Here is an 11,966-nt window from a genome sequence, read left to right as displayed (position 1 = left end):
AGAAAAAACATAAACATCGTAATGTAAACAAATAAACAAAACGTTTGTTGAAGATCGCGCATAGTTGCGGTCATGTCAAAGCGGTCAGACTGTATATTAACACGTGCTGAACTTACAGTAGAGACAAATTTTATTGTTGCCGTAATGCCGTTTGACTGTTTAAGGGTAAAATTAGAGATTTGGGGTAACACGTGCATAAACTTTGTAAATAAATTCGCATTCACACCGCGTAAATGGCTTTTCATGGCCGAGATATGGAATTCACGGCTCGGTGAAATAGAATCACGGCTCGTAGAAATGGAATCACGGCTGGCAAATCCATAAAACCACGGCTTGAAAAATTCAGTCGCGGCTCGCCAAGTAGATATATTCCATACTAGGCTGAGGGCCTAAGGCTCAAGCCTCAAGGCTGAAATAAGAATTTTCAAGTAAAACATGAAAAGTCACATCACATGAATTCCTCCATTACATTAATTGCCTACAACACATCCCCACAAAATGTTTATGAATAGTGAATACTATAGGCCTAGGTAAGCTACTTGCTTAGTTGCTTAACTTAACTTGCTTTATGGCATATTGCACATAAAGTCTGCCAAGGTCAAGCCAGCCAAGGCAAGTTTTTTTTACCATCATTGGATTTTTAGGCTTCTAGAAATGTACTACATTTAGTCACACATATATACAGTCGTTGAGTCGTATTCGTAAACATCAATGACCTCACCGTGGTCCGTGACTGCGAACGTACAGAAATTAGCCACAAATTCTTCTATTAAAATTAAACTACCAATGGAACTTAATTAGGCAACACACAACCTCAACAAACATAAGCTATACTCTGCCTTGAAGCCGCAAACCACTCAGGATGGCTTTTAACCTTAAAGAGCATTAAGAGCAGTATGCCAGAACTTCACCCCTACCCTATTCCTAACCGCCTAACACAGGCTGTGGCCAAATGAAACGATCGCACGCCTGCGCGGCTGAGTGATGCGGTCCCCGTTTCCCGAATTCCGGAAAGTTCTGTCCGGTTGGACTGGGCAAGTAGGTGTTTACTTCCTATCTAAAACCTCTGCATACATCATTCACTCGTGAACCAAGGCTGAATATTTCCTATGCAGTCTTCAATGGGTTAACAAAATTAAATGTTCTCTAATGATTTCTATAGATGTCATCGATCGATCCGCTTCATCATTGATGCTGGTTAAGATGTATTTTACTTTCAGCAACTGAATGACACATAAAAGTCGCGTATCAAATGAATGATGATTTTTACCTATCAAGCTGCTACGTTTCATTTGAGCTTATGGCCGTAGAAATGTGCAGTCTAGACTATTTGATATAATTATATGCAGTTGGTAGCTGAAGCTTTGCTTTCTTTACGAAATATTTTAGTTTTCATAGTTTCTCTGCTTAATATTAAACGTTTATACAAGGAAGCGTATGAATCGGCGTCATGATAATTGGTTCTGTGCAGTAGGTATACATTTTACATGTCGCTCCAGCCATGTGATGTTATATGTCTGGAAAATTTTTCGGTTCAAAATTGTCATTATTCGAAATTCGAAACGTCCATGAATAGCATCGTTCTTAATTAGGTCTAGATCGATTCCGATTTAACGAAATTATACGTGGAAAACCTGCTAAAATTTAACATTTAGCGCGGTAATTAAAATCGAAGCTGAGTACACACATTCTATCGATGTTTGCATGAGCGTAATGTCCATGAAAATCTCTATCTTTTATTAATTTGGTCTTGAGCCTGTTGAATTTCAGCTGCCAGGTTTTGATTGTTTTCATAACTTAAATGAAGAGCAGTGCAGTAGAGGTGTAGCTCTGTGGGTTAGAACCTCTTATGGGGCCCAGCAAGTTAAGTTATCTGCAGAGCATCAATCAGCTAGAGAATCANCATTTGTATCAGCTGTTCAAAGTTGAGCTCTAAGGAGTACTCATTTCTCCAGAAATCTAAATTGCTTCATTGGTTTTGCCGTGATTGCGAAAAACCAACTCTTGGTGCTCGAAAAAGAGAGGAGTTGGTGGAAGAGCACGGCAATGAGTCGAAATTGTTGAATGATGTAGTAAACTCCTTGAGTGAGATGGTGCTGTCTCTTATACACATCTAGATGTGTATAAGAGACAGGTTTAGATCTATGAACAAGGCACGAAATGGAAAAGAATCGGCGACAGGCCACATCAGGCCTACACTTCAGAGCCGACATCACTATGTTATGTTATGTTATGTTGATCGGTTTCGATTTAACAAACCTATGCGTGGAAAACCTGCTGTTTAAATTCGTTCCCGAAATCGTCCCAAAAATTCGTCCTAAAAGTGTCGATGTGATCGCGCGGCAAAGCCTTCAATAGTCAATATGCCGCAAGCTTGAGTCGATTAATTTAAGGATATCCAGCGTTTATTCGTTCATGCCATGGTTAGAGAATGAATGTCTATACCTAATCGCATTATCGCTACCGCCATCCTGTGTCTTCGAGAATTTTGTCTTTTCATCGTGCAGCATTGGTGATGAATGAAAACCATACATTTCGATGAATGAAGTAACAAATCTTGTTGCATGAAACAACACAGTAACACATGTTGATGAATGAAGTGGCATACAATAGAGGTAGTGTCAGCACTGAAGAGGCCAAATCTGGCCTGTCGTCGATTCTTGACATCGTAGAATTCTCACAGTTTGCTGGGATTTCGAATTCGCAACACACTGCTCCAATCTTTGGACTCTGAATTAAATGCATCATAATTATTGACAAGGAACTGAGATGCCGTCAATGCTAAATGAAGCCCGCGGCTATACCGAGATGAATGTTCACTGTAATGAACCAGGATTCTAATCAACAGCGAGGTCTTGCGACCACACATATTATCGATTATTGGAGTATTGGAAGTCGCCCGAACAAGAGGGATCTTGAGGAAACGCAGGCAGAGCGTCCACCAAATACCTTATTCAACCCATGGTTAAACTAATTATAAAGTTCAACCTTGATTCAATCAATTTCACGCATGTTGATAACATCATACTTCATCCGTGAACAAGGATTCATGCTCGAGTATCTTGAGAGGTCTACCGGGTTTATAATAATATAATAATAATATTAATAGCGGTTTCAGCGTTTATTAGGCCGTAGGCCTGTCGCCGATTCTTAACATCGCAGAACATTCACAGCATTTTGAGGTCTCGAACTTGCAACTCACTGCTACAATTCTGCTGTGCTTAACCGTCCGTTTAAATCTAAAATAAATAAAAATTTTGTATCCCCTTTAACTAGCTAGAAGTGCGCTTTAAAATTGAATTCTACGATCCATATGCACAGAGATGTGTAGTTTCGTTGATAAATTGACTCAATTATTCCATTTTTTGTCTAACTTTCACATACGTTTGTTTTGCAGAAAAATTTTATTTACACATCATTACTCTGTACGCCGAATATTGCATGTGGTCTACAAATTGCGACGCGAGGGCGAGGACACTTCATCCACCTGTTGCTCTTGCCGACTCTTCATATGAAGACAAATAGCCGGCCGCGCCGCTCGCCGGTCATTCGTACAGCTTATGGAGACATTTTCGGTTCAAAATTGTAATTTTTTGAAATTCAAAAACGTCCAGAAAAAAGCTTCAAGTAAGAAATGCTTTCTTAGGTTTAAGCGATTATTTAATTATGCGTATAGCGCATAGTTTAGAGGGATTTATTTATGGGCAACTATCTATTGCAGAAGAAATAATTGAAAATAAAATCGTATTAAAAAATATATTTGCGCTTCACGAAGGTTTCTGTTAGAATCTGATAAAACAGAACCCTGGTGTCCATGGGCTAAATATTTCAGTGGCTCTGGCGCACCGCTGTGAGGTGGATGTGTGCGTGGCGCTCACTTGCGGCATACAGTGACTGGTTCTTATGCTTCACTATTGAAACAGTGACTGGTTCTTATGCCTCACTATTGAAACAGTGACTGGTTCTTATGCTTCACTATTGAAACAGTGACTGGTTCTTTTGCTTCACTATTGAAACAGTGACTGGTTCTTATATGTTTGTAATCATTCACTTGTTATTGCCTGATACGATTTCGTCCTTTAAAAATATTTAAATATATTTTAATTAGGTGTTTGCATGACGATTTTGGTTAACATAAATCTTGACTCGTGTTCCTGAATTATCTCAACTCCCATGGGCAAAGGCCAAAAACTTGTTCATTAAAAAAATATCTATCAACCTTGCAGTGTCAAGCTGTCATTTTTTGTGGGTTACGGTGACATAGTGACTCTCAGAGCGGGAACGTGTCAGAAAATTGATCATGTTAAGAAAATAATGCGATATTATCGAGGATTTAATTGATATTTTGAAAATAAATTCTGTTCTAATTTTCAGTCTAAATTAAATCCATACTTTAGGCTGATGTTGCTAGTTGAATTGTGTTGAACATAGTGCAAATCTAAGTTTGATTATTTTTTAACACTGTCTCGAATATTTCATCCATGAATCGCGACTTGGATGAATGAAAGCATGTATTTAAATTTGCAACAAGAGTCTTGAATGATTTTCTCACAATTGACGATGAAGGTCAAATATTTCAAGATTGATGAACACCAAATTTATGTGTTTGCTCCTCCTCTAAGAAAACTTTGATAATTTGTATAAACTGTAATTAACATTGGATCTTGACTCAAGATCACAGATTGTTCTAATCATTTACATTTATTTACAAACAATATCTTGTTTACTAGTATGACTGGGCATGTGGCGAAGACAGAAAAAAAGGATATGCGTCCCATTAATATTTTGAATACTTGTGTTGTAACTGAAAATATATAGAAAATATTCACAATACTAATTACATTTTAGAAATTTCACGTATATAGTAGTATAGTGTATAGTATAGTAGTATATAGTATATTACATTGCCTGGTCTCGATGGTAGATCCCTTCCCATTTATCCCAACCACAATCATATCGAAGTCCGTCAATAATAATAAAGTTGAAGAATTCTAATTCAATAAAGACCTGCTCACGCATAATCTTACATAGAAGATGTAACACAAACCCGATTCACGTTTCCAATTGCAAAAAAATTGCATCTTCTAAATTGAATTTACAGTATGTGTACTATTTGAAAATAAATTTTCAATATACGATGCAATCTTGTTCTCTCAGTTTTGCAATGCCTTGCTGTACTCTCTATATATATCAATTTAACTCAGTTATCGAGGATTCTTCAAATGATTTATCTATGGTTTATTGTGGATTGACGCCCGAACAGTACATGTATTTACGGTGCCAATTGTCCAACAAAAATATTGACAAATAAGTAAGAGGTTTCTCAACAGGAGTTCAATTTAAATTGCGAGCATAAACGGGTCTTTCATCATTAAAAATAAGTTTAACGTGAAAGTAATTAAAGGGATTCAAATGAACGAAATCAACAAATCAAGGATTGTCGAATATTTTGTGCTTGAGACGCCGTACTTGAAATATGTAGCGTTTATTTGAATGCGTTATTTAATGTATACAGATAATACCTGGACCTAAGAATTTATGCACAAATGTGGAGTCATGAATTATTGCTAAGCGGGGCTTGAATTTAACAATTGAAATTTATTTTGTTTGTGATTCATTGCACATGAGATTAATATAGTGAAATGGCTTTCGTTTCATTTTTAGAGAATCGTTTTTAAATACTTTTATTTTTAAAAGCGATAGTCATATCAAGATTTTCACGAGTTTTCCTGTAATTCTTTTAAATACAATTTATAAATTCATAATTATGAATGCCAATCGGACAAGCAGAAATTATATTTATACGTACCGAGTAACAATGGGGTTGACATTCTAGTTATGGACGATTAATATACGAAACTTACCACAGAGCTTCGAGGGTTTTCCTTGCAATACTAAAGAAGTTCCGTTCTGTAGCTTGGCAGCGTGCCTGAGAGGTGCATCCATGCGTGTCTAGAACGCTTTTTATGACTCTTGATGCAAGAACAAAAAAAATGATTATATTATTATTATCTGTGGACTGTGCCAGTGAAGATGGTTTGCATTTATTTAGTAAACTAATTGGAATATTCAAATAGTCTCGAAATTTTGAGCAAGATAATTGGAATTTGTTGTCTATATTTAACAATCAGCCCTGACCTAAACTCTTTTATATAAATCATGAACCCTGATTAAAAAACGCTTATATGAGAAATTAGCATTCACTTAACATAAAGTAAAATTTACACTTGGAAATTTATGAATAAATAACGCAAGAAATGTAAAAGTTTATCCTCGATTGTATCTGTACTGAACTTCTCAACCAAACCTGGGAAAATATTCCAGGAAAAAATATCGAGTTAACCAACAGTTATCAAAGCATGAACACCGAAACGAGTGCTGCACATGTACGCAGAGAACATGGGCCCAGAGAACATGTACATAAAGAAAATGTGCGCAAATAACATGTGCGCAGAGAACATGTGCGCAGAGAACATGTGCACAAAGAACATGTGTACAAAGAACATGTGCACAAAGAACATGTGCACAAAGAACATGTGCACAGAGTTCATGTGCACAGAGAACATGTGTACAGAGAACATGTGCACAGAGAACATGTGCACAGAGAACATGTGTACAGAGAACATGTGTACAGAGAACATGTGCACAGAGTTCATGTGCACAGAGAACATGTGTACAGAGAACATGTGCACAAAGAACATGTGCACAGAGTTCATGTGCACAGAGAACATGTGTACAGAGAACATGTGCACAGAGAACATGTGCACAGAGAACATGTGTACAGAGAACATGTGTACAGAGAACATGTGCACAGAGTTCATGTGCACAGAGAACATGTGTACAGAGAACATGTGCACAAAGAACATGTGCACAGAGTTCATGTGCACAGAGAACATGTGCACAGAGAACATGTGCACAGGGAACATGTGCACAGAGAACATGTGTACAGAGAACATGTGTACAGAGAACATGTGCACAGAGTTCATGTGCACAGAGAACATGTGTACAGAGAACATGTGCACAAAGAACATGTGCACAGAGTTCATGTGCACAGAGAACATGTGCACAGAGAACATGTGCACAGGGAACATGTGCACCGAGAACATGCACATAGAAAACATGTTCGCAAAGAACATGTGCGCAGAGAACATGTGCGCCGAGAACATGTGCACAGAGAACATGTGCGCAGAGAACATGTGCACAAAGAACATGTGCGCAGAGAACATGTGCGCAGAGAACATGTGCGCAGAGAGCATATGCCTAAACTGTAGCTTACACACGCACAGCTGCTCGCATCCTGTTGACGATAAGTCGGCGCGCACGCTGCTTCTGAGCGCGCTGTTTACGCTGCAGTTCAGGCCGCTGTTTACACTGCATTTCAGGCCGCTGTTTACACTGCAGTTCAGGCCGCTGTTTACGCTGCAGTTCAGGCCGCAGTTTACGCTGCATTTCAGGCCGCTGTTTACACTGCAGTTGAAGTCGCTGTTTACGCTGCAGTTCAGGCCGCAGTTTATGCTGCAGTTCAGGATGAAGTTTACACTGCTGTACTAACAGTTTAAGTTTCACTTGCCGCTGCTCTTCTATCGTCAAGTCGCACTGTCGGCGGTCGTCTTGCAAAGCTCACTCCCAATGCGGTCGCTTAGATCTCGCGCGACTCGGCCGCACAACTTTTATGAAACTGACGTTCAAATCGCAAAAATCAATCCTGAGTCTTGCCGAAAAATTTGTCGCATAAACTGTTGCTGTTGATCACAACTATCATGAAATGGAAAAATTCATTTCTGTTGCTTTATACTCTGCCTTGAATGTGAAGGGATGATTTGGGTACATTGATTGATGATTTTGATTGTGAAGGGAAGTAAAGGGTACAAAACCATAAGCTCCTATATGTTCATTTTAATTTCTGCTCTAAGATGGGGTTCGTTTCCCATGAACCTGAGATCTTTTTTGTTATCAGTCGAAAACATGGCTGTATTATTTACTAATTTGTTTTTGTGTTTTTCGTTACTGCGGGTGGCAAATTACGAGCTGTCGTCACTGCTGTCAATGTATATAGGAACGTTATGACTGTGCAAAACTTGACCATCATTAAAACTTTCTATAAATCGTGCTCATGCAAAGAAGTTGTGCTCATTAAACTTGCTCGGTGGTATTTGAATGTTTTGATTGCATGCTTAAATTTGGTGAACCTCAAATTTTTATTTATGTGAAAGAATAGAACATCATTGCAAAACTGTCAGGCAAGGATTATATTAAGAAAAGAAATCGCATTTGCAAATTGGTATTTATAAATTGAATCTATATAGTAGACTAAAAAAAGTATCTCTGCATTTTGCATCGATAATTTATTGAAAGTTTTATGTGAAATGTGAGTGAACTAGTCTTTCTTCTATTGGCCTACATTAGTTTTAATTTTATTTCGTGGGATGAAGTATTAATCCCACGAGACGCAGGAATTATCCATCAAGAATTATCGATGCCGGGCAGCGTGTGGCTAATCTGCTAGTTTGGCTTATTATTAATGACTCGGGAAATAATTAAATGATATTATTCAACAGAGACATATTTTAAATAAATTGTAATGATGTAGGAACGCTCATGGTTGAATTAATAATTCAACCATGGGAACGCTCATGTTTATTTTCAGCCAAAAATTTTATCCTGGTCACGTGAATTCAAGCTGGTCGTTGACTGTGACTGCGGAGCTCGTAAGAAAGAGTATAATGAATAATTAATTAATTAGTTATTTATTCAAGAATGCGTATGATAATCAATGTTAGCATTGCATGAGAAACACGTCATTATACAGGGTGTCCCAAAAAAAACGATACCAACTTTGAATGGCTGTAACTCGAAAAGTAATAGAGTTAAAAATTTTGAAAGGTCAGGATTTGTTCCCTATGTTTTTTTGCATCTCTCCACCAAAAATCAGACAGATCGATGTAGCCATAAGCGTTTGATAGAACTTTCAGTGACATGTGCTAAAATCGTGCTTGCTCAAAGTTTTAGTAAGATCATTTTGCATAATCATTACGTTGTCTTGACATGTTTTCTTTTCGCTGTTTGATTTTTAGCGCATTTTCTCATTAATGAAAAAATACACTATTGTGCTCGCCATGTCCGTCCGTCCGTCTGTCCGTCTGTCTGTCCGTCTGTCTGTCCATCCGTGATTTCATGTTTTCGTCGGCGAGAAAATGCGCTCTCTGTCACTCACTGCAGTGAGTACTGAGTTACATTTTTTGTATCTTTGGTGAGACAAAAACATGGCAATCTTTGGTGAGAGGCAATCATGACAATCTTTGGTGAGAGGCAATCATGACAATCTTTGGTTGGCGAGCACAATAGTGCATTTTTCATAAATGAGAAAATGCGCTAAAAAATAAAACAGCGAAAAGAAAACATGTCAAGACAACGTAATGATTATGCAAAATAATCTTACTAAAACTTTGCGCAAGCACGATTTTAGCACATGTCACTGAAAGTTCTATCAAACGCTTATGGCTACATCGATCTGTCTGATTTTTGGTGGAGAGATGGAGAAAAACATAGGGAACAAATTCTGACCTTTCAATTTTTTTTAACTCTATTACTTTTCGAGTTACAGCCATTCAAAGTTGAGTATCGTTTTTTTGGGACACCCTGTATATACAACAGACAGAATACGCAGACGGAAGGCGCAGACAAAAGAGGCAGGAAGAAGAAGAAAACGGAAACAGCAGACTAGACGCCCACGTATTGTGCAGACAGAAAAAACAGACTAGACGCTGACAATAAAGACGACGCAGACAGAAGACGAAGACAAGACGCAGGTGTCACCGAGCGGATGCGGGCTAGGGACCCTGTTGATGTTGTTGATGTTGGTTCATTAACGTGGATGTTTTATTCTTACGAGCATTGGTGCAGCCTAGCATTGTATGAGCAATAGCCATGTTTAGCCATAGCATTTGCATAGCATATTGTATATTATGTATGTAAAAATTGCTGTCACTGTGATGCAGCAGGTATTGCTGTCACTGCGGTATTGGAGGTATTGCTGTCACTGCGGTATTGGAGGTATTGCTGTCACTGCGGTATTGCAGGTATTGCTGTCACTGCGGTATTGCAGGTATTGCTGTCACTGCGGTATTGGAGGTATTGCTGTCACTGCGGTATCGGAGATACTGCTGTTACTGCGGTATTGCCCGTTACGTAGTATTGCCGCTCGGAAGCAGCAATACTCGTTACTCCGACATGAAGCGTCACAAGCAAGCGGACTCTTATGCTCGATTTATGGTCCAATTATCGGGCTTATCGTCCGCAAAGACTTTTGCCGGCATCGGAAAAGTTCTCAAGAACCTTGCGTGCGCGAGCTGATTTGTACCGATAATTAATATATAATTGGTACACGCAACCCTTGAGCGCTTGTGAAAATATTTCATACTTTCTTAAGTAATTTTTTAATGGTCTGCCAATTGTATTGAGTGCAGTAACAACAAAGTAACAATACTTCTCCTAGTTAGGCAGAAAATGAGCTGAATAATATGTATATTCGTATTCTCTTTTCAACGCAGTGGCTATAAACTCGCATAATATATTGTCTATGTTCTTATTTTTTTACTATTTCCACTTTTTTATGTTTCTTTTGATATTTTCTGCTGCTTGGTTTTGTTAACAATTTTTATACAGATCGTTGTGTTTGAGCGTGAACGGTACAATCGACTAATATGTTTGTTTCGAGATTCCGATGCAGCTTATAATTTAATTATTTTAAGACTTTGTCGTGATCTACTCCTATTTTTATTTTTCATAACTTGCCTTAGTGTTTATCGTCTATTTATATTTTGTTTCCTACGTCCTCACGTTCTTGTTCATGTTTTTTCATTAGGCTTTTTGTCTGTTTATTTCCATCGGCTTTTGTTTTCGAACAAAATTTGAGTGTCGCTGAGGGAGCCACGCCCTGGTGAGAAATGAGGGCCCAGGCGAGGGCAAATGGGGCTTTCTTCTCCCTATATTCTCTTCTTTTCTACTCCTATTTTCTTCCAATTCCCTCTATTCTCACCACCCTATACAGTTCTCTCCATCACCTCCCATTTTTTCTATTATTATTTTTTTGTTGATACTTATCTATTGTTTTTCTCTTTTTTTTTGTCTAATTCATATTTAAGCTTGGGTAAATTTGGACATATGTAATTTTCTCCATTATATTAAGTTGTTTGTTGCGTTCAGTGCAGTGCGCGGTACGCCTCTACCCGACGTCAATTGCGTTGAAGACATTAAATACTGGGAAAGAAGTGTGCTGGGAAGTCATTTGAATGAGTTACCAGTGTACTTAATTTGCATGATTCGCAGCTTATAATGAAGAATTTCCAGTATATAATGGATTTTCCAACCCGTTATTGGCTTTAATTTATTTAATTTATAATGTATTTTTATTTGCAGATTACGTTTTGATTCTATGAACTGAAAATAAGTGCGATTACATGACTTTGTGATTCAGTGAAATTTGTACGTCTCTTTCGTGAATTTATTTCTATTTATCTATCACTGAATAAATGACGGATCATATATGAAGATTCCATTGAAATTTATTGAAAAAAACTATTTCCCTCACTCGAAGGAATCTTGCAGCCTACAGAGTTTTATAAAGCTGGAAATACTAGCCTGAACGTCTCGAAGCGATGTGTGCGCTTGAAAAGTTCTCATGTGTTGGCCTGCTGATCATTTGGCTACATTTACTCTTCGGAAGTTACCCGAGAATTTCCGTAGCCTGCGGCCGTTATTCCAGTGAACCAAAATTTACGAACACGAAATCCTCAGGCAGGAAACGAAGCCTGGCAATATATGCCTGATATTCTTGTTGATTTAAATATTAGTTTGAAAATTTTCATAGACGTTCAGTTAATTTCAGTTCTAAAGTGACGAGCATTATAAGGCTTAAATTATTAGAAATATATGACTTGAAGCTTTAGTATCGATGTCATATCACT

At 37.9% G+C, this 11,966-nt stretch overlaps 1 protein-coding gene across 1 annotated transcript; it reads left to right on the top strand.

Moving 5' to 3' along the window:
- The first annotated feature begins 6,399 nt into the window (after nt 1-6,399).
- LOC108668103 (keratin-associated protein 4-7-like) lies at nt 6,400-7,551 on the top strand. The gene has a single exon (XM_018155248.1). The coding sequence runs from the start codon at nt 6,400-6,402 to the stop codon at nt 7,549-7,551; it is 1,152 nt and encodes a 383-aa protein (XP_018010737.1).
- Nucleotides 7,552-11,966: the final 4,415 nt, after the last annotated feature.

Source organism: Hyalella azteca, unplaced genomic scaffold, assembly GCF_000764305.2.
Source record: "Hyalella azteca isolate HAZT.00-mixed unplaced genomic scaffold, Hazt_2.0.2 contig13953, whole genome shotgun sequence".
NCBI lineage: Eukaryota > Metazoa > Arthropoda > Malacostraca > Amphipoda > Hyalellidae > Hyalella > Hyalella azteca.
This window is presented reverse-complemented; position numbering and strand designations above follow the sequence as displayed.